The sequence below is a fragment of the Saccopteryx bilineata genome, chromosome 2 (genome assembly GCF_036850765.1).
Source record: "Saccopteryx bilineata isolate mSacBil1 chromosome 2, mSacBil1_pri_phased_curated, whole genome shotgun sequence".
Classification (NCBI taxonomy): domain Eukaryota; kingdom Metazoa; phylum Chordata; class Mammalia; order Chiroptera; family Emballonuridae; genus Saccopteryx; species Saccopteryx bilineata.
This window is the reverse complement of record NC_089491.1, coordinates 165,478,448-165,499,507: the sequence shown is the minus strand read 5'-3', so window position 1 is coordinate 165,499,507 and position 21,060 is coordinate 165,478,448. Positions and strand designations below refer to the sequence as shown.

Genomic DNA, 21,060 nt, shown 5'->3' with positions numbered 1-21,060 from the left:
AGGTTTACTTACTCTCATTTTGAATGTCTCTAACTGAATTAGAACTCATTCCATTGTTCATAAATTTTATAGAATTGGCATATGGAAGAATAGCACTGTACACTCACTGTGAATGCTGCCTCCTTTTCATCAGGACAGAAATGGTCTAATTAAATAATTGAATTACTACCATTTAGTATCAACCAAACATAGGAATTATAAACTGATATTCTGGAATCACCAAGTTTTAGTAGGAAATAGTAACAACCACATTTAGATTATGTTGAAGGTCGAGGTGCAATTTTATGATCCACATTTAAAATAATTATTTCTTGGAGTGTCAGAGCAGTTGATCTTGGTGAGCTGCTAGAAAGACTAGATGTGGTGATAAGAGGATTATAAAGAACTAATGAGGATAGAGTAGTACTGAAAGTTAAGAAAACTGTCATTGCCTTAGGCAAGTTGCTTGGCCAGTCTTAGCCAAATGAACAGTTGTTCTCTTGCTAGGATTAAAGATGCCCATCTTGTGGAGAAAGAAATAATATTAAATGTATACAGCATCAGATAATCTCCTCGTCTGTAGGAAGAGCTGAACAAGGAATGAGCAGAGTCCTCAGGACAGCCCGTCTGTTCAGAAGTCATAGCAAGTTCTCGTTCTGACAGGATGCTGTTCTTATTTGCACATCCTGCAAATGGGCTTTTCTGGAGTTTTACTCAGTATAAAATCAGGAGAAGGGTGAAAGTGGTGGGAGGCATCACAGGGTAGGCAGGGAAATGTCACAGACTCACACAATTCCAATTAAATGGTCTGTCAACCCTAACCACCACCCATTTATTCTTTCAAGGTGGGGGTTAGACTAAAGATGGCCAAACCTTCTTGATCAGTCCCACATAGTGTTCTAGAACCTCATTTTGGAACTTAGCAGTATTTACCAACTTCTGTTTTTGTTCAGGGCCTTTGGAGTTTGGGTAAAAGTGAGACTAAAAGTGTCTCATTTAAATAACCTATTCCACATTCCAGAAGAATATTTGGAAATACATCTGAGCAATATCAAAGACTTAGTTCAAATTGAGTAGGGTCAGGGAAAACCATTGTGTGGCAGAACAGAGAGGTAGGGACCGTGTGCCCTTTAGAGAGGGTTCTCTTAGGGTAGCTGCAGGGTGAGGACAGTGCATTGTCCTTGGAGATGTAAAATTCCACATGCATCCCTTTATAGTCTTGAATCTGGGCTGTTCTGATCCAGAATCATTTGGGCCGACACCTTCATCCAGAAAACTATTCCTTGTAAAAGAATATCTTGTAAAGATCACTCTTTCTCTAAGCTTCAACAGCTTCAACAGCAGACACAAGCCCTCTTTCGGCTCTCTTTTGCAAAGAGTCATCAGACTTGACCTCCATTTGAGATTTTCTTCAAGGAAGCAAAAAAGTTCACATCTCTTGTTATTCAAACACAGCATGAACTATAGTCATCAGCACATTAAATGCAGAGGTGAATATAACCACACACAGGGCATCATACATTCACAAATATAAACTGGGATCAATTAAGTCAATACCCTGGTATTATTCTGTTCCCAACCCTCCTTCTACCACAGTATAATATGCACAAAGCCTTGCAAGATAACCAATCACAGAACTTCAGTGCTCAAATAGCCTTATAGACTATCTCCTGAACTTGCCCAAATGACTATCTTTCTGAGCCTCAGCTTCTTCATCAGTAAAATTGGGGTTAAAAAATAACCCACTTAAACTGTTATTATAAAGATCTCTTGCACACTCAATTACTATCCATCTGCTCATTTGTGTTGAAGAAACAGTTTCAGGAAGTTTGAGCAATGTGCCAAAGTTGGTGAAAATGATGGGACAGAAATGCCTCCTAAATCCTGGTGTGTGTTCTGCAAGGTGCATGGAGCCAGGCTTTCCTCAGTCAACATAGGCATCAGTGTCCTTTCCCATGAGGAAGGCTGGACCTTTATCTCCAGATACTCATCTGGGCACCACAGGAGGATTATCCAAGGCAGGAAGATAAAGGATGAAGAAGATATCTCTAAGCCACAAAGAAGTACCATTAAAAACCAGCACCACCACAAACTTCTGAAGTTAAAAAGAAACAAGTCTAGTTAGATAAATAAGAAACAAACAGCTGGTTTGGAGTAAAAACTGTGCCCAGGTCTTGACCTATTTTTTTATCAGTGTTCATAACAACTCTTCTTTTTTTTTTTTTTTTTAAATAAATTTTTATTAATGGTAATGGGATGACATTAATAAATCAGGGTACATATATTCAAAGAAAACATGTCTAGGTTATTTTGTCATTAAATTATGTTGCATACCCCTCACCCAAAGTCAGATTGTCCTCCGCCACCCTCTATCTAGTTCTCTGTGCCCCTCCCCCTCCCCCTAACTCTCTCCCTCCCTCCCTCCCATGTCCTCCCTCCCCCCACCCCTGGTAACCACCACACTCTTGTCCATGTCTCTTAGTCTCGTTTTTATGTTCCACCAATGTATGGAATCATATAGTTCTTGTTTTTTTCTGATTTACTTATTTCACTCCGTATAATGTTATCAAGTTCCCACCATTTTGCTGTAAATGATCTGATGTCATCATTTCTTATGGCTGAGTAGTATTCCATAGTGTATATGTGCCACATCTTCTTTATCCAGTCTTCTATTGAAGGGCTTTTTGGTTGTTTCCATGTCTTGGCCACTGTGAACAGTGCTGCAATGAACATGGGGCTACATGTGTCTTCACGTATCAATGCATAACAACTCTTCTAATGGAGCCAAGCCTTCAAGCTCTACCAGAGTCTCGGTGCCACCGTGCGCCTCTCCTCTTAAAAAGGGAGCTGAAAGTAGTGAGGTTGAACCATGTGAATGACACTGTCAACAGTCAACTATTTTTGACTTTTAGAAATGGCAATTTCATTTGGTTAAACCTAATATTAGGGAATTAACCTATAACATGTTAGTGTTTTAAAGTGATAACTTTGCTTGTTTGGGAAACTTCTTTCTTTTTTAGACTATAAAAGTATGATAACACACAGCTACATAAACTTGGAAAATACAGAACAAAATCACATATTTCCAGTATATAGTACAATTACTATTTTGTATATTTGCTCTCAGCATTTTGTAAGCATATTTGAAATATTTATAATTATTAATAATATTCAAGCTTTTAATTGTGTATTTAAAACAATGAACTCCTAGCCCATATTTCCTCATCTAGAGAAGAAACTGCACTGGAATACCTCTATGTTTCTTTTGTTTTTATTATTTTGTGTGTCTATGGCCAGATGAACTTGAATACATTTTATTTGATCAAACACAAATTTCTATATATTAGTATCGTCAGTTCTTGTGATTTATTGTTCATGCCATATAACCATTTGCTCACAACTTTGAAAGTTATAGAGAACATTTCCCATATACAAAGGTTTAATGTGAGCAACTATTTTTTGCATGAGGGCCAATTAAAACATATTTATCAACAATTTTTTCACTCAAAATAAATAGTTTTATTTGGGTCTTCAACAAAACACACATTTTATTTTATTTTTTAATTTATTGGAGTACAGGTTTCAGGCGTGCAATTCAATAAAACATCATCTGCATCGTGCACCCACTGTCCCCGCAAAGAGACTCCTTCCATTCCCATTTGCCCCATTTGTCTGTCTCCACCGACTTCCCAGCCCTGGTTCCTTCTGGCTGTCACCACACTGTTGTCTATGACTGTGTATTACACACACACACACACACACACACACACACTTTTTTGCTATAAATGACCTACATTACTGAAAGAAAAATGTTACTTTCTTTGGTAACTAAAATGTTAAAATCTGAGCCTATTTGAGAAGATACAACCAGGGCCACATCCTGCTTCCTTATCATTCAGTCTGCATTATTCTTTCAGATTCATAAATTGGTCTACACACATTATCTCATGTCAAGCTTTGAAGGATCCCACAGGATCAATATCACCCTCACTTTACAGATGGGGAAACAGAATCCTTAGAGAACCAAAACTGACTTATAGCATTTACAGAGAGCCAGCTGTGTGCTAAGGATACAGAGAATAAGAGAGAGCTGCCTGTGGTTGCGGGTTCAAGAACAGTTGGGATTATTTCAGCCTGGAAAAGAGTGCACTGGAAAGACTGTTTAACAAAGGTTTTTTTATAGTTTAGAGCAGTGATTTTCAATCTCTTTCATGTCGCAGCACATATAATCTAATTACTAAAATTCTGTGGCACATTAAAAAATTTCTATTTTGCTGATCTGATAAAAAAAATAGGTATAATATTAATTCATTCACACCAAGTAGCTATTGTTGCATTGGTGGTTGTTATTTTCTTATTTGATAACCTAAAGGAAAAGAGATCAGTGCCCCGGACTAAATAGTCAAGTATTGCATGTTTTAAAAATTCCTGTAGCACACCAATTGAATATTGCTGATTTAGACAGTGTGTCTCAAACTTGGAGATTTGAAAGCTTATGAAAATAATGTAAAGGCCCAGGCTCATTGGAGCAGGATAGGAGATTGAACTTCTGCATGTTCATCAAATTCTTCAGGTGATCCTGATTCATACCAAAGTGTGTGTGTGTGTGTGTGTGTGTGTGTGTGTGTGTGTGTGATGGCATGCATGTCATAATGACTATCTGTTTACACTGCTAATAAAGCAAGTAACTAAATTAAAGGTTAAATTCTGGCATGAAACATTCAGGTCAGAGGAGAGAGAAGAAAGGAGATGTGGGAGGCCATTTCTTCCCACTGACAGGCTTATCAGGAACGGTATGAAGCAGTGATTCTCAAACTTTATTCTGCACCAGAATTGTTTGGAGACCTGGCAAAAACACAGACTGCTCAGCATTACCCGGCCCAGATTTTGTAATTCATTTAGTATGGGGTAAGATCCAAGGGTTTGAATCTCTAACTAGTTCCCAGGGGCTGCTGATGCTGCTACATTTGAGGAGCATGCTGCAGATGAGCACAGTGGTTATGAGCCTTGCATGCACACTGTAATCGTCAGGGATGAGTTTTTAAAGTATTGATGCCATGTCTCAATACTTTAAAAACTATTACATCAAAGATACTTTGCAATGCACTAAGTGAGCTTCCTAATGTCCTTCTTCCCACTCAGAATCGATGCTCTGACTAGATGTTTTTTAAATGCATTTTCATGACATACAAGTAAAAACATAGCATTAGACTGTTATTTTTCTTAACAATGCTGCCCTCTAGTGTCCTTAAATAGTAGAACCACATAAAAACCCACCTTAGCCATCAGTATGGCGATTTTCCTCTTAGCTAAACTGTTGGGGGGTTTTCTCTTGATGTTAAAATAATTTTTTTAATGTGTATTAAATTAAATTTTATTTTATGGAAACATGAATCTCCAAATGAGGCTTCTCAGTTCCCTGTTATTTCTCCCTGCATCCTCCTCCATGATAAGAACTCCTGGATTAAAGCTTTACTACAAATAAAACTGAAAATAAGAGCCCTAGTCTTTTTCTCTTTCTAAACATTTTATTCTAAAATAATTTGGGGGGACAATTACAAGGACAAGTCAGTCAATGTGGTTCTAAAGACATGATGAGAAATGCCTTTCTTCATCCAATAAAGGCAAAATAAGAAGGAAAGAGAAAAGCTAGTTTGTTAATTTGGTCCATTTTACAATTTTTGTTGTCTTTTAAATTGCAGTACTGTAATAAATCAAACCCAACTACAAATTTTGCAATACTATTTCCATTATAGATTGTTCTCAAAGATAACCATTTTGCTTCTGACAAACAAAAAAGGACTCCCGGCGTTCTCCTCCTCATATTCCCCAGCTCATCTCCACAGGGTCAGAGAACAAGTCGGGGGAAAAGAACATAGCAGCAACTGAAGTACCAGGGCACTGGGGTGGCCTGCACAGGCTCTTCCATGCCCAGAGCTACATGTTCTCACCTCTCACACCCACCTCATTCTCATCTCACTGATGGGTTATTGAAAACAGATCTCATCAAATGTGAGCTCCTATGCTTTCCCATGATGAGTTCTACAAACTTTCTGGGTCCCACCATCTTGATGGAAGTGTCTTTGCCACACAGATCTGCCCTGCCCCCATCTCACTCTAATAAGTCTCCCTCTCCCTTCTTTTTTTCCCCATTCCCATCCCATAGCATCAATAACTCCTCTTTCTAGATCACTTCCAACAACATACAGGCTTACTCTGAAATTTTCCATCTTTAAATAAAACTGTCCCTTCAGCTACTTGTCCTGTTTCCCTGCTCCACTCAATTCCACACTCTGCCTCTAAAGCCTTGCTGTTCCCATGTTCATACTTCCATCTGCGCCAACCTGGCCTTGGTCCTATCACACCACTGATGCCGACACTGCCATTCTCATGCTCTGCAATGACCTCCCTGTCATGTGGCCAAATCCAGTGGACACTGTTTTGGGCCCTTCTGACCTAAATGCTCACAATGTTCCAGTGAGTTGGTACAGCTCCCTCTTAAAGCATTTTCTGCTCTTGATTCTAAAGCAGCTCCACCTCTGGCTTCCTTTCTGCCCTTCTGGCTGCTAATGACCCCAACCCACTGGGTCCTTTCTCCAACCTCTGGGCTGGCTCTTAGAACTACTTATCTTTTCCCTTGGCAGACTCCCCTTACTTTAATAGTCTCATCTACTTCCATGAATTTAAATACAATTAATAAATAGGTAACTTATAAATATATTACCTCCAGACTATACTGCTTACTACATCATTCATCTGACTATCTCTACATGACATGCCCCCTTTAGTATATCACAAGCATCTTCATTTTATTGCGTGTCCAAAAAGGAACCCTTGATTTGCCCCCAAACCTGTTCTTTCTTTACTCTCCATCATCAATCTAAATGGCCAGACACCTGGGACATTGCCTTGAGTCTTACCTTTCCCTTACTGGCCACATTTGGTCCATCTGCAATCTTGTGGGTTCTGCCTCTAAAATATATTTGAATCCATGTTTCTATTCCCTACCCTATTCCAAGCCATAGTCATCTCCAGCCTGAAATATTGTTATAGCTTCCTAAAGATCTCCTGCTTCCTGCAGCCTTCCCCTATGGTTCTCCATACACAGTCAGAGATAGCATTTTGAAACATAAACACATCCTATTAATCCCTTGCCTAAGAAATGTTAATGTCTTCCCACTAAACTTTGAATAACATACAAATAACATGTTTTGCCTCTGTCGGCTTCATTTTGTACCCCTCTTCTCCTTCCTTACTAGATTCCTGCCACAATGGCTTCCTTTTGATTGCTGGAATTCTCTAAGCTGTGCCTCAGGGCCTTTGCATAAGCTGTTCCAGTTGCCTAGAGAATGTTCTTCCTCTGTTCTTACCATGGCTGGCTCCTTTTTATTTTTTATGCCTAAACATTACTTCTCAGAGAGAACTTCCTTGACCTAATCAAATAGGTCTTTCCTCTCATTCCCTATCTCAGCCCTGTTTGTTTACTTTATAACACTTCGCATTTTGTAATTACTTACTTGTTTGTATACCTCTCCATCTTCTCCACTCAACTCTAAATTTCCTGAGTCCAAGAGCTTTGTATCTGTACTGTTCATAAATGAATCAAGCAATTAGCACAGTGTCTGGCAAATATTATACTTTTAATCCATATGTGTTAAGTAAGGGAATAAAGGTATAGGAAGACTCACAACCTCCACTCTACCTTAACTGCTCTGGTCAAAGCCTGGTGTGGCCAAGCCACAGCCAATACTCTCTGCTCATCTGTTTGACTACAGAGTAGAGACAGGATGGCGTCCTAGATTCAGTTTATTCTCTGTGAACCTCATCAGTGTTTACCAATATGTTTAATTCAGCACTTTATCCCCAGCACCCAGCGTGACAGACATTTAATAAATATTGTTGATTAAATAAACTCCTCAGCTCTGAATGAAACAGGATGGAAAAGGAGAGGGAGCAGTGCATGGGTGGAGATGGCCAAAGAGATAGAACACTTCTGGGGCAGAAAATTTTAAAATGGCTTTCCACTTTCAAAAATGTGCATCATCCCTTTACATACTAAGAGAAAAGAAAATGTTTCCTATAACTTTGCTTATCTAATTTGCTTTATAAAGGGAGAATAAATTTCCTAGTTTCCATTGCTGAGTTAGTTTAGTTTGCTTGTAAACCAAATTCTACCTCTGTTGGGGAGACAATGGTGACTAAAAGCATTCCCATCTTCCAAAGAAAAAAAAAAGGGCAATTTAAAATGGTTTACACTGCCTGACCTGTGGTGGCACAGTGGATAAAGCATCAACCTGGAAAGCTGAGGTTGCCAGTTCAAAACCCTGGGTTTGCCTGGTCAAAGCACATATGGGAGTTGATGCTTTCTGCTCTTTCCTGCCCAAAAATGAATAAATTATATATATATGGCTTACATAAAACAAGCAAGGAAGTTATGACCCTAACTCTGCTATAGTATGTTAAATCCTGTCCCCAATCAATTTAGAGGGTGCTTGTTTGTTGGAAATAAAATAAGAATACATCTACATCAACTTGACATTGAGACCAGGATTTGATTCTTCTGAAGAGCATTTCACCCCCAGGGTTACAGAGAAGCTGAGGTCTGCCACCCCTTGAAGATGTCAACTGACCTAGCATCCTGGGTGACAGGCTGACTTGCTTTGTAGGAGAAATCCAACCGTGCTTGTGACTTCTCACTCACTTGGACCTGAGGCCCTCTATGCTCTCTGGTTCTACATCACATCTGGTGCCAAGAGAGTTAGCCCGGCTCCACCTTCTCTGGGGAAGGGATTCATTGTCCTGTTTAGGAAATGTGATGTCAAGCTGATGAGCACACTGGGTGGGGCCACGCACAGGCCCTTGTGAAATTAATTACGTGGATGTCTTAGAATCAAGTTCAGTTCAAAGTGGTCAAGGACAAGGAGTGCCATTGTGGGCTGGGAGCCATCATGGCTTCAGCTGTTTGTTCAGCATTTAAAATGTTTATCTTTCTACTAAATACACTGTTGTTGAGTCATCTCGGTTACACAGCCTCCCTGTGTGAGGCCCAGATCTGCAAATCCAACACACAAAGACAGGCCTTCTATCCTTGATCACCTTACATTCTACAAAGTCAGAACAAACACTTTCTCTTACTTCTCACTTTAGTGAGCAAAGTACCCCGTTCCGAGGTGCTGCAGACTAGCGTGGCTCTTAATAATGGTGCGGAATTAAGGAAACACACTTATCAAAACAAAAACGATGGGACCGGGAGGACTCTTCAACATGCCTGGCAGTATCCGAGTGCCCCATAGCCCCAGTTTGCTTTATTATATAGCCATATGCAAATCAAGGACCTTTATACAAAGTTGCACATCCAAGGCTAAGACAGGAACTCTCCCAAGGCAAAAACAGGATACATTAGTGAAATCTACCAACATCTGAAACAAACAAAGAGTCAGAGGAAGGGCATGTAAATTGCTTCCAGCAACCCAAGGAAGCAAGTGGAGTGGGTGCAAACACTCAGTATCATAGCCAATATGGAAGTGAAGGGGGGAGAACTTAGCCTTTTGCTAAGCCTCGAATCTAACAATGGCTTTTTGCCATTTACGGACCACAACACCGAGGAAGTTAATCATGTTCTTTTATTGGGTCGGGAATCATGAAGCAAAAAGTAAAGGAAGAACTTCAAGTGCTCATTACATTTTTAATATCATTTAGTATTGTTGCTGCAGATGGAAATGGAAAGGCAATTTACCCGAAAGTGCCATCTGCCTCCACACCATCAATATTTCATAGTGGACTATTATGTTGTCACCCGTGTCAAAGCAATTATATTGTATTAATCAAAAAAATACTTGGATTAAACTTCTAAGCTTCGGGCAGGAAAGAAAAAAGAAAACAAACAAAGACCATTACTATGAAAAGTAGAGAAAATCAAAAAACACTCTTTGTCTGGCCTCCCACAGAAATTGTTCGAGCCATGACACATGTGATAAACCAAGGCATGGCGATGTACTGGGGGACCTCGCGGTGGAGTGCGATGGAGATCATGGTAATGTCATTGCTGTTTTTAAGTGGCCACTGAGTGTCTTATTACAGGTATTATTGGACTCTGCTTTATTGCACTTTACAGATACTGTGCTTTTTACAAACTGAAGGTTTGTGGCAACCCTGCATCGAGCAAGTCTATAGGTGCCATTTTTCCAACATCACTTGCTTGCTCACTTTGTGTCTCTGTGTCATATCATATTTTGGTAATTCTCACAATATTTCAAATGTTTTCATTATTATTGTATGTTACGGTGATCTGGGATCAGTAATCTTCGATGTTACCCTCCACAAACAAAAAGATTACCTCTTGCTGAAGGCTCAGATGATGGCTAGCATTTTTTACAGTATATACAGTATAATGTGAGCATAATTTTTATATGCACTAGGAAGCCAAAACATTTATGTGACTTACTTTGTTGCACTATGTATTCACTTTATTGCAATGTTCTGGAACTAAGCCTGCATTATCTCTGAAGTATGCCCTTATTTTTTCAGATACCATGTGTAAATTGCAAGATGTCTTACAATCTTTCCTCACAAATGCTGGGGCATAGAATTCTATTATCAATTCCATCATTATAGAGATGACTATGTGGGCTGGGCTCCTCAGCTCAGAATACAACCAGAAGGGTGCAGGTCTCTAATATGAATTGTGTTCTAGCATGTTCTTTGGTGGCAAGAGAGTAAATTGAAATTTCTTAGCTAATGAAATATATAAACACAACAGTCTAATTTTCTTTTTTTTGTTTTTGTTTTTTTTTATAAATAAATTTTTATTTTAATGGGATGACATCAATAAATCAGGGTACATACATTCAAAGAAAACATTTCCAGGTTATCTTGTCATTTAGTTCTGTTGCATACCCATCGCCCAAAGAGAGATCGTCCTCCGCCACCCTCCATCCAGTTCTCTCTGTACCCCTCCCCCTCCCCCTCTCCCTCCTTCCCTCCCCCCACCCCCCGTAACCACCACACTCCTGTCCATGCCTCTTAGTTTCGCTTTTATGTCCCACCAATGTATGGAATCCTGCAGTTCCTGTTTTTTTCTGATTCGCTTATTTCACCCCGCACAATGCTACCAAGACTCCACCATTCCGCTGTAAGTGATCCGATGTCATCATTTCTCCTAGCTGAATAATATACCATGGTGTATATGTGCCCCATCTTCTTCATCCAGTCCTCTATTTTTTTTTTTACAGTGATTAAAAGCCTTTAAGCAAACTCTTGGCCAATACAGCAAGAATCCATAAAAGAGTAGTGTCCTTAACATGTTCCCCTAGTCCAAGTTGGCCCCATCACCATGCCAAATCCATGAAAAATGCAACCCAATCACAGTTCAGTCTGTTAGGAGCTGTCACAGGGAGCAGGAGTCCAGGAAAGTTCCCCACAGGAAAAGTCCGCATGGCACTGGAATTGTTGTCACCATTCTATACTTTGCAGCTCATGTCCAAGTCCCAATGACCACTGCTTCTAGCTGGTAATGATTCAGGTAGACTGGAAAAAGCCATTTGCAGCATGTGTGGATATGGAGCTTCTGTTCTCCTCTGCCTGGAGAGTTGAGACCAGGTTGCTTTTCCCTGGAGCTCTGTGACTGTGGCATGGTAAAGAGAACCTTGGGATACACTCAGCTGGGTGGCAAAGGTAAATTCATAATACAAGTTGGCAAAAGGAGGAAAGAGAGCTCTAAATTAGGAGTAGGTCCCAGCCTGAAATATGAGTGGGGCATTGAGGTAGGAGGGATAAAGGAAACACTATATATTAAGCAAAGCAGCAGAAAATAGGACTATCAACACCCACAACAGAGATCTTTGAGGGAAGAATAAAAAACCTGACTATTCAGGCAAAACATAGTTAAGTGGCCCTTGTGCAAATGAGATCAGTTTACCTGCTTCTTGGAAGAAATACCCTAGGCTCATCCACAGTGTCGTAGATGTAGATGGGGCCGATGGCCCTGGGCACCTTCAGCCTTCAGTGGCAAACCCCAGCTTTCTGGGCAAGGTTAGGTCATAGGTGGCTGGGGCAGAGTTGGAAGAGACTGAACCCTCCCTTAGAGGAGCGAGGGGGAAGCCCACCTTCCAATGTCCCTGTTTCCTCACAGCAGAGGCGTGTAAGCCTGGCAGGCTTTAGCTCAATGATCTTCCTTTCCATTATTGAAGCAGGACCCAGATGGCATCCTATGAGACCCCTTTGGGGCATTGGAGCCTTTAAGGGTGTATCCTAAAAGCTGGTAGTTCCCCTGATCTCTATTGGGCTTTTTCTGCCTCTAGGTATCTTAAAAGCCATTCTCAGAAGATCTTGCTGAGGGGTTTGAGGATCCCCATCTGCCTATATAAATCTTTTCCATATATCTGGAGCTATTTGGAAAAAGAAAAAACAGTGTTATTAGCTAGATCTAAAAACTCTATTTAAAAACTATATGGTTTATCACATGCTAATTATAGGTTATCTGTAGGTATTAGTCTAAGTTTTATTTCTTTATAAATCTAAAAACAGTCAAACTGCATTTACTTTATCATAGTGCATAATTCATACTTGGACTAATTTGCCCTGGTATTTACTCAGTCCAAACTTTCCAAAGAATGATAAGGATTTCTTGCATGTAGTATTGCTGTTAGTGAAGCTGGTGTTCATAACTTTGCTTATTATTTATCATCCTACATGTTTCTTGATTTGTTGATTTTACTAAAAGAAAAATTTCTCATGCATATGACCACAGGGCAGTCTTATTTCTCATCAGTATAAATGCAGTTGCCATCTTATTTCTCCCCAGGAAGCCTATTCTGTAGCAAGACAGTTCAATATGATCCCTCCAGTTTGTGAACAAGCTGAGTACCACCTTTTCCAGAGAGAGAAAGTGGAGGTGCAGCTACCAGAGCTCTACCATAAAATAGGTAATCTTCACAATCAAAATTCACTGATTATTTTTAACAGTAGGAGGCCCAGTGATATGGAATAAATGAGTTACTGAAATGTTTTCCTAAATGATTCTCATTAAAAATGCATTCCAAAGACTCTAGAAGAATCAAGTGTTCCTCTATGTAGCTTACAGGGTTACTACTACGCAGAGTCCCAGCTCTGTGTATAAGTGTACTCAGTAGGTATTCAAAAAGAATAAAAGGAAGAAACTGTGAATGAACTCATTTTTCATAGGGTGCTTGCTACAGCCAAAGCATGCATCTTTGAGTGGGTTATGACTACCTTTCCCAAAAAGTATGGATATGTACATCTCTATCTCTCACTCTGTGCCTGGAACTGAGTCAGACAAGGAAGTCAAGAATGAACTCACAAGCCAGGTGTTCCGTTTTTGAATAGGTAGACAAAAGGATTTCAAAGAAGTGGGGGGGGGGCATATACACAACATAGACACAAGAATCTTGGACATCAGAAAAACATGAATAAATAAGCCATATTTTCAGGCTTATTTATCAAAATAAAACAAACAAAAAACAATTTCCAGAGATAACTTTCCTGCTAAGAAACAGAAGTTCACATGAGCAGGAAAATGTTGGGAAGGGAAAAAAAGCATTTAAAGAAATTCAATAGTAACAATTGCTACCATTGCTCCACCTGTCCTGTGCTCGTCATGCACTGGGCATTGCACAGCTGGTAGGTACCAGGCAATGGACAAGCAAATCACTGGATTTCTGTGCAAGTAAAAGTGTTTGTGTCTGAATGTAAAGGGAAATGTGAAGTTTAGACATGAATAAGCCACATTTTCAGGTTTGTTTCTATGGCCCACTTCCTCCAACTATGCATATTTAATTAGTTTATAAAAGTGAAGCACAATCTGTAAACACCTAGATTTTAATAGAAAGATGCCTGCCGGTATTGACTCTTTTTCTCTGCCCAGCTCCCCCCATCACTAACCATGTCCTGCTGAAACACCACACCTCCATCTCAGTTCACAAGAAGCAACTTTTTGTTTTTCTCCTGTAGGAGTTGGAGCAATGACTTGGTCTCCACTTGCCTGTGGAATCATCTCAGGAAAATATGGAAATGGGGTACCCGAAAGCTCCAGGGCTTCTCTGAAGGTATTGCCCCCCATGTCTAGAAAAGTTTGGGGCTGGAAGAGAGGGATGCAGAGAGGGAGGAAGTGATGGAATTGAACAGCTCTGCAGCCACCAGTGGCTTCCGGCCTGTGCAGAGGGGGCCTTGGCCGGAGATATCCTCTGGCAGGCTCCCTTGAGCTCTGAGTCCTGAGCCCAGAACCAGCCACTCTGCTCCTGGCCAAGCATCAGTCAGCCCTTCATAGTCAGCCTGCACAGAAAATTCTCTTTGTAGGACAAAACAAGAAGGAGGTGGAGTGGGGATGGCCAATGACTTGGTTGAACTCCTTGAGCTCAAATCTCTACACTGTTATTTATTCTTATGTTTAAAAAGGCATTTTATTCCTCCTTTGAAACTGATGAAAAGAAAGTCTCTTTACTATATAAGAGGATCTAATTTTACTTTTCTTGACAAAACAAAATTTAAGCCATAGAAATATAATCCATATGGGACAAACCGGTTGTAACTGAGTATGATTTGAGGTTTGTCGACAGTTTTTACTCTATGAGGGCCAGGAGGAGGGGTCAGGAAGCAGAAACACAGCCAGGCCTTTGTCGCTGGGGCTCAAGGCTGGCATTCAGAGATCAACTCTGGCTGCTAACTAAGTCTTGTAGCTTAAGTTCTTTTCTGAAGCATAAAATATTCAAGATCATTGACCTAAAATGACCTCCATTCGAAACATCTTGATGATATTGGAAAGTACTCCAAGCATCTCTCCTTATTAATAACAACATGTCTATTTTTTAAAAACTTGAGAGAATATGTAATAACATGAGAATCAAGAATTACTCTGTAACATCAGGGGAGAGAGAACACAGGCATTTTTTAAATTCAGACAAGCCAAATGGTGCAGTGAGTTTTTATTCATCTCCTTTTACCCTCACAAAGATAAATGGATACAGATGACTTTCAGTCAGTTGTAGGTAAGCATGCCACCTCACATTCTTTCAGAGACTCTGAAAAGCTTGAAGTACTTCCGTATATGTGTCGGATACTTGTTCTCAGACTGTCTCTATGAGAGCTTTCCAGGTGTAGAAACTGAACACAAAGAGTTTAGCTACCAATCCAAGAGCATAAACTCCTGATAGAGGAAGTTGCTATGAGGGCCTAGGCCTCCTGACTCTCAGTTCATCTCTCCCAAACCCAGCTGTTTACAGAAGGAAGAAGCAGCTACTCTGTTTGGAGTATATGACTGGTTGACCTCCATCCCAGTTTGGGAAAGCTTACAGAGAGCTGAAAAAAATTTCACAAATGCACTAACATAAGGAGAAAAAAATACTATAAGTAAATAAAGGAGATAATATATTTGAAGGTGGCTAGGCCTGAAAGGAACTCAGAAATATTTCTACTTTTGACTTTTATAAAGTCAGCTCAACATCTATTTTGAAACATTCTTAACAATAAACATAAGGGCTCTCACCAGGTGAAAAGCAATCAATCATAAGGTGCACTTTGTGAGAGTTTCAAAGACTCTTGAGGCTTCCGAAACCATCAGCTGAGTGTTTTCCAGACTAGCACACATGCACTTAGGAAAGCCACAGGAGTGGAGGAACTGAAGAAGGGGAAGTGGAGGAAGCAAGTGTCAGGCAACCGCAGGAGTAAATAAGAATGCTAATAGTAAAAAAAAAAAAAAAAAAAATTAAAGATAACTAGTAAAGATAAACGAGTTGGCAACTTTCACAAACCTCTCCCCAAAAATAGAAAAAATGGTGTTTCACTCTGGTTGTTGTAAGATATACCAATAAAATAAAGATGCTAGTATTGTGTGTTGTAAATATTAAACTGTATTTGAGGGATAAATTAACCCCATATGAAAAATACCTACGTTTTAGAAAGTAATATTACCTGGGGGCTTTCTGGGAAGCTACCACTGGCCCACCAGTGTCACAATAATTTCTAAATCAGTGTCATCAGCTCTGACTTCACCGCTGAGCTAAACATCACTCCGTCTTTCTGTCTATTCGATATCTTCAAGTGGCTGTCCCATGGGCATCAGTAATGCCTGATGGAATTTGTCCTCAGGCCCCGGAACCTACCTTTTCCTTTGGTTAACAGCCGGCACCCATCCATCTTGCTGTCCAGTCAGAAGCCAAGGCTGACTGTCAGGCTGCCTCCTGTCCTCCCACACTCCTGTCCAATGTGGCAGCCACCCCTCCAGTTCACGTCTTGACCCTCTACAGTCCGTCCCCTGCATAGCCCTTGTTCAGATCTTCATTTCTTACCTGGTTTGCTGTAGTAACCTCTTGTCTGAACTCTGATTTTTTCCCCCTTTTCTCAACTGGTCACAGTGGTGAATATCTTTCTAAAAAATTAATCTGACTGTATGATAATCCTGCTTAAAATCCTTTAAAGACTTCTCAAACATTGCTTAAAGGACAAAATCTAAACCCCACAGAAAAGCATTCAAGGAAATTCCCTTGGGATTTAGTTGGGCTCATTTTTCTCTTATGGTCCCTTCCAAATCGTATTCCTCCTTTTCTCACCCAAATGCACTGGACTTTTGCCTCCCAGAATTTCCCTCCTTGGCATCCTGCTGTGGAAGATCTCCCCATCCTAAAAGACAAAGCTCAGTTGTCCTCATCTCTGTGAAGCCTGTCCTCACTTTATAAAACTCAGTTATTTGCACCTTCTTCTATTATTCCTTAAATACTTCTTACAGGTCCTAGAATTCTCTGGTTTCAAGCAATAGGACTTAATTCAAACCAATTTAATCAAAGAAGGGGAACACATAGACATTCCTTGGGAAGCGTGATTGGAGATAGCCTCAGGGGTGACTTCATCCATAGACTTGAACATTGTCAGGACTTTCTAACTCCTCTATTTCTCTCTGCATTGGGGTGTCATTTTCTTCTACCAATCATGTGTTTATTGTCACAAATGTCCAACTCATCACCCATGACACCAGCTGTGGTCTCCAGGCCACCCTTCCTCCTGGGGGAAGCTGAGATCTCCAGAGCTGAGGCTCAGAAAACCCTTGCTCCCCAAGCAAAGTCTCAAGTCAAGAGCCAGACCATACATCTTTGAAATCTAGGAGACGTGGCCCTGGCTGGTTAGCTCAGTGGTAGAGCATCGGCCTGGCGTGCGGTAGTCCCAGGTTCGATTCCCGGCCAGGGCACACAGGAGAAGCGCCCATCTGCTTCTCCACCCCTCCCCTTCTCCTTCCTCTCTCTCTCTTCCCCTCCCGCAGCCAAGGCTCCATTGGAGCAAAGTTTGCCCGGGCACTGAGGATGGCTCTGTGGCCTCTGCCTCAGGGGCTAGAATGGCTTTGGTTGCAACAGAGCAATGCCCCAGATGAGCAGAGCATCGCCCCCTGGTGGGCATGCCGGGTGGATTCCAGTCGAGCACATGCAGGAGTCTGTCTGAGTGCTTCCCTGTTTCCAACTTCAGAAAAATACAAAAAAAAAAAAAAAAAAAAAAAAAGAAAGAAAGAAATCTAGGAGGCGAACAGACTGGGCTGGCTTGCCTTTCTCTTCTTTACATCTGCAAAGTCATTCTCCAAAATCATAATAAAAATGTCCTTACCATTTTCTTTGGAAATACTGTCTTAGAATTATGGAAAAAATACTTAAAAAACAAAATCTATTGAAATCATGTGGGTGGTGTCTGTGACAACTGCAGAGCTTTCTGCTGCTGCCTTTGGGAAGGTAAAATTCTGTGGTTGCAATTGTGTTGCAAATATATGTGATGTAGAAAGTCCACAGTGTCACACAGTAGAATGGCTTTTTATTATTTTCACAAAACAGGCTAGCAGATTCTTACAAATATTCTCCTCCTTTGGGTGTTGCAACCTAGTGCTAGCTTTGTACAGAGGAGTCTATTGTTTCTGTTCATACATAGCAGGAGCAGAACCTTCTGGAAAGTGGTTCTAAAAGATTTTTAGACTTTGTAAAATTTTTCTCCTTATATTTATACAATTAGGCTCACTTTATAATCTACATAGGTTTTAAAGAATAGTTTCCCATTTTGAGTTTCCTTACCTTCTTAAGTTTCATTATAGAAAGGGTAATACACATTTGGGAAAGTATTTGTCCACTTGAAAAATTTTGAATGTACTTGGTTCCTATCAGTTATACCACATCTACTTCCAGGAAGGAGCAAGCAAGCTAACACTAAAGCCCCATTATAAGTATACAAAACAGGGAGTAAATTGAAGGCAAGAAAAAGAAAGAAAGTTATAACAACAATGTAAGATAATGGCTTCCTCTTCAGAAAGCTTGGCACCCAGCTTTCTTGACAAAAAGTAAACAGGCCCTGGCTGGTTGGCTCAGTGGTAGAGCGTGGGCCTGGCATGTGGAAGTCCCTGGTTCGATTCCTGGCCAGGGCACACAGGAGAAGCGCCCATCTGCTTCTCCACCCTTCCCCTCCCCTTCTCTCTCTCTTTTTCTTTCTCTTTCTCTCTTCACCTCCTGCAGCCTTGGCTTGAATGGTTCGAGCAAGTTGAACCTGGCACTGAGGATGGCTCCTTGGCCTCACCTCAGGTGCTAAAATGGCTTGGTTGCCCAAGCAACAAAGCAGTGGCCCCAGATGGGCAGAGCATCGCCCCACAGGGGGCTTGCTGGTGTATCTTGGTTGGGTCGCATGCAGGAGTTTGTATGTCTGCCTCTTTGCCTCTCAATAAAAAAAATGAAAAAAAACCCTCCTTCCTCTCTGTCTCTCTCTTCCCCTCCCACAGCCAAGGCTCCATTGGAGCAAAGATGGCCCGGGCGCTGGGGATGGCTCCTTGGCCTCTGCCCCAGGCACTAGAGTGGCTCTGGTTGCGGCAGAGCGACGCCCCGGAGGGGCAGAGCATCGCCCCCTGGTGGGCAGAGCGTCACCCCTGGTGGGCATGCTGGGTGGATCCCGGTCGGGTGCATGTGGGAGTCTGTCTGACTGTCTCTCCCCGTTTCCAGCTTCAGAAAAAAAAAAAAAAAAGAAAAAAGAAAAAAAGACACACACACACACACATACAGGAAACATAATAGACCCTGGTGAAATGTAAATGTTTTATTTTTATTTTGCTACATTCTAAAATAGGGCGATCTCAATATGAAACATTATTTCTTCTACTTAGCAAACTGGTATAATTGATTATGTTTGAATTTCAATAACTTTTATGCATGTTGATGGGTTTCAGTGCTGAATATTAGTCATAATTAATGTTTTGAACCAATTAACAAGGAGCGACACCACGAGGAGCATTTCTTTGCATGGAGGTAAAGGCATCCTTGTCATCATGAAACATAAGGTCAGAGTCAAGAAGATGCAGGAATTCTGGATAAGGTTCTTATATTTTATTGAATTAGCAAAAGTTGACTTCAACTCTTACCAGGCATTAACATTTGAATGTTCTTTTTATTCCTAGTGCTACCAGTGGTTGAAAGAAAGAATTGAAAGTGAAGAAGGGAGAAGACAGCAAAACAAACTAAAAGACCTGTCCCCAATCGCTGAGCACCTGGGTTGCACACTCCCTCAACTAGCTGTGGGTAAGACCCTGACTAGGGAGAGAGCTCTGCTGAACACAGGAAATACAGTTTTCTCTGTTTGAGCCACATCCCTACCATAATGTAATCTCTATTATAGGGCAGACTAATGTCTGAAGCATAAATTCCTGGTTAGTACTATCTAAAATGAGGTTTTCAGAACTTCCCAGAATTTTCTATGTGCTAAAAAACTTCCATCCCTAGGTGGGGGGAGGGGGGGGGAATGGGCGACAAAGGGTGTGAAAACTGGTGGAAAGCGACTTTGCGTGGGGTAAGGGGGCCAATGTGATGTGTAGATGGTGTTATATTGAGTGGGACTCTTGAAACCATGTCAACACAATAAATTTAAAATTGTAAATTAAAAAAAAATTTTTTTTAACTTCCATTCCCTCTCCCTTATAACAGTTCAAATAAGACCATGTGAGTAAAAATGCACACATCCTCACAGTGCTGGGGCATGTGCCCTCTCAATGCTGTAGGGACACCCATGTCTTCTGGCTCAATTTTCCATCCCCATTGAAGCTTAGGTAAGGAGGGTGAGAGGCTGAGAAGCAGGGCTGCAACTATGGACTAGGGCCACTGCCACCTGGAAGGTAGAGACTAGAGGAGCAGCTTTACCCTGAACTTCTGAGGGGCCATCAAATTGCTCTTCTACACTATGAGGTCGATGAAAGGTCATGGTCACTGGGAACAACTAAAAACCACATGTACCAGCACTGTCCAGTAGAATTATAATGTGAATCACATATTTCATTTTAAATGTCCTAGTGGCCATATTCAGAGAATAAAAAAGAAATAGGTGAAATTAATTTTACTATGGGATTTTATTTAACCCAAGATAGCCAACATATTACCATTTTAACATGTAATAAATAGAAAAAGTATTGAGATATTTTACATATTTTTCATCCTAAGTCTTCAAAATGTATTTCAGCCTGACCTGTGGTGGTAAAATGGATAAAGCATCAACCTGGAATGCTGAGGTTGCAGGTTTAAAACCCTGCACTTATCTGGTTAAGGCACATATGGGAGTTGATGCTTCCTGCTCCTCCCCCTTCTCCTTCCTCCCCCCTTCTTCTCTAAAATGAATTAAAAATTTTTTTGTTTTAAAAATGTATTTCATACCTACAACACATCTCAATTCAGACCAACCACATCTCTCGTGTTTGAGAGGCACATGTGAATAGTGGCTGAGTGTTGGGCAGAGAAGCATTTAGACTTTCAGTTCCCTTGCAAGGCTCTGTGATAAGACAAAGGCACTTTCTACCATTGTCTTGTCCACTTAATCATTAAGACAATCCTATGAAGTGTATACTATTAGAAGCCTTATCTTACTGTCCTTAATGGAGTATTATCTCCACTTTACCAATGAAGAAACTGAACATAAAAGAATTCATGTGGTGGCTGTTGTTACCAAACTCAATGAGTTCAGTTAAGGTGCTCTATTCAAGAACCAGACATGGTTGTTGCAAGGTAGTGATGTTTACTTGCAGCAAGTAACAGTGATAGGGATTCATAAGCAGCTCTGTCTCCTGGAAGGAAG

General features: G+C 40.8%; 1 protein-coding gene across 4 annotated transcripts in view; it reads left to right on the top strand.

Annotated features, from left to right (window-relative positions):
* The window catches only part of KCNAB1 (potassium voltage-gated channel subfamily A regulatory beta subunit 1), a 490,010-nt gene that overhangs the window by 449,473 nt on the left and 19,477 nt on the right, over positions 1–21,060 (top strand). For all 4 annotated transcript variants that reach the window (XR_010729157.1, XM_066258332.1, XM_066258333.1 and 1 more), the window contains exons 9-12: positions 9,927–10,012; positions 12,782–12,902; positions 13,948–14,042; positions 19,400–19,520. Coding sequence is in view for 3 of the 4 variants with exons in the window: in XM_066258332.1 (XP_066114429.1) it covers positions 9,927–10,012; positions 12,782–12,902; positions 13,948–14,042; positions 19,400–19,520 (423 nt within the window). In the remaining variant the exon portion in view is untranslated. The remainder of the gene's footprint in view (positions 1–9,926; positions 10,013–12,781; positions 12,903–13,947; positions 14,043–19,399; positions 19,521–21,060) is intronic.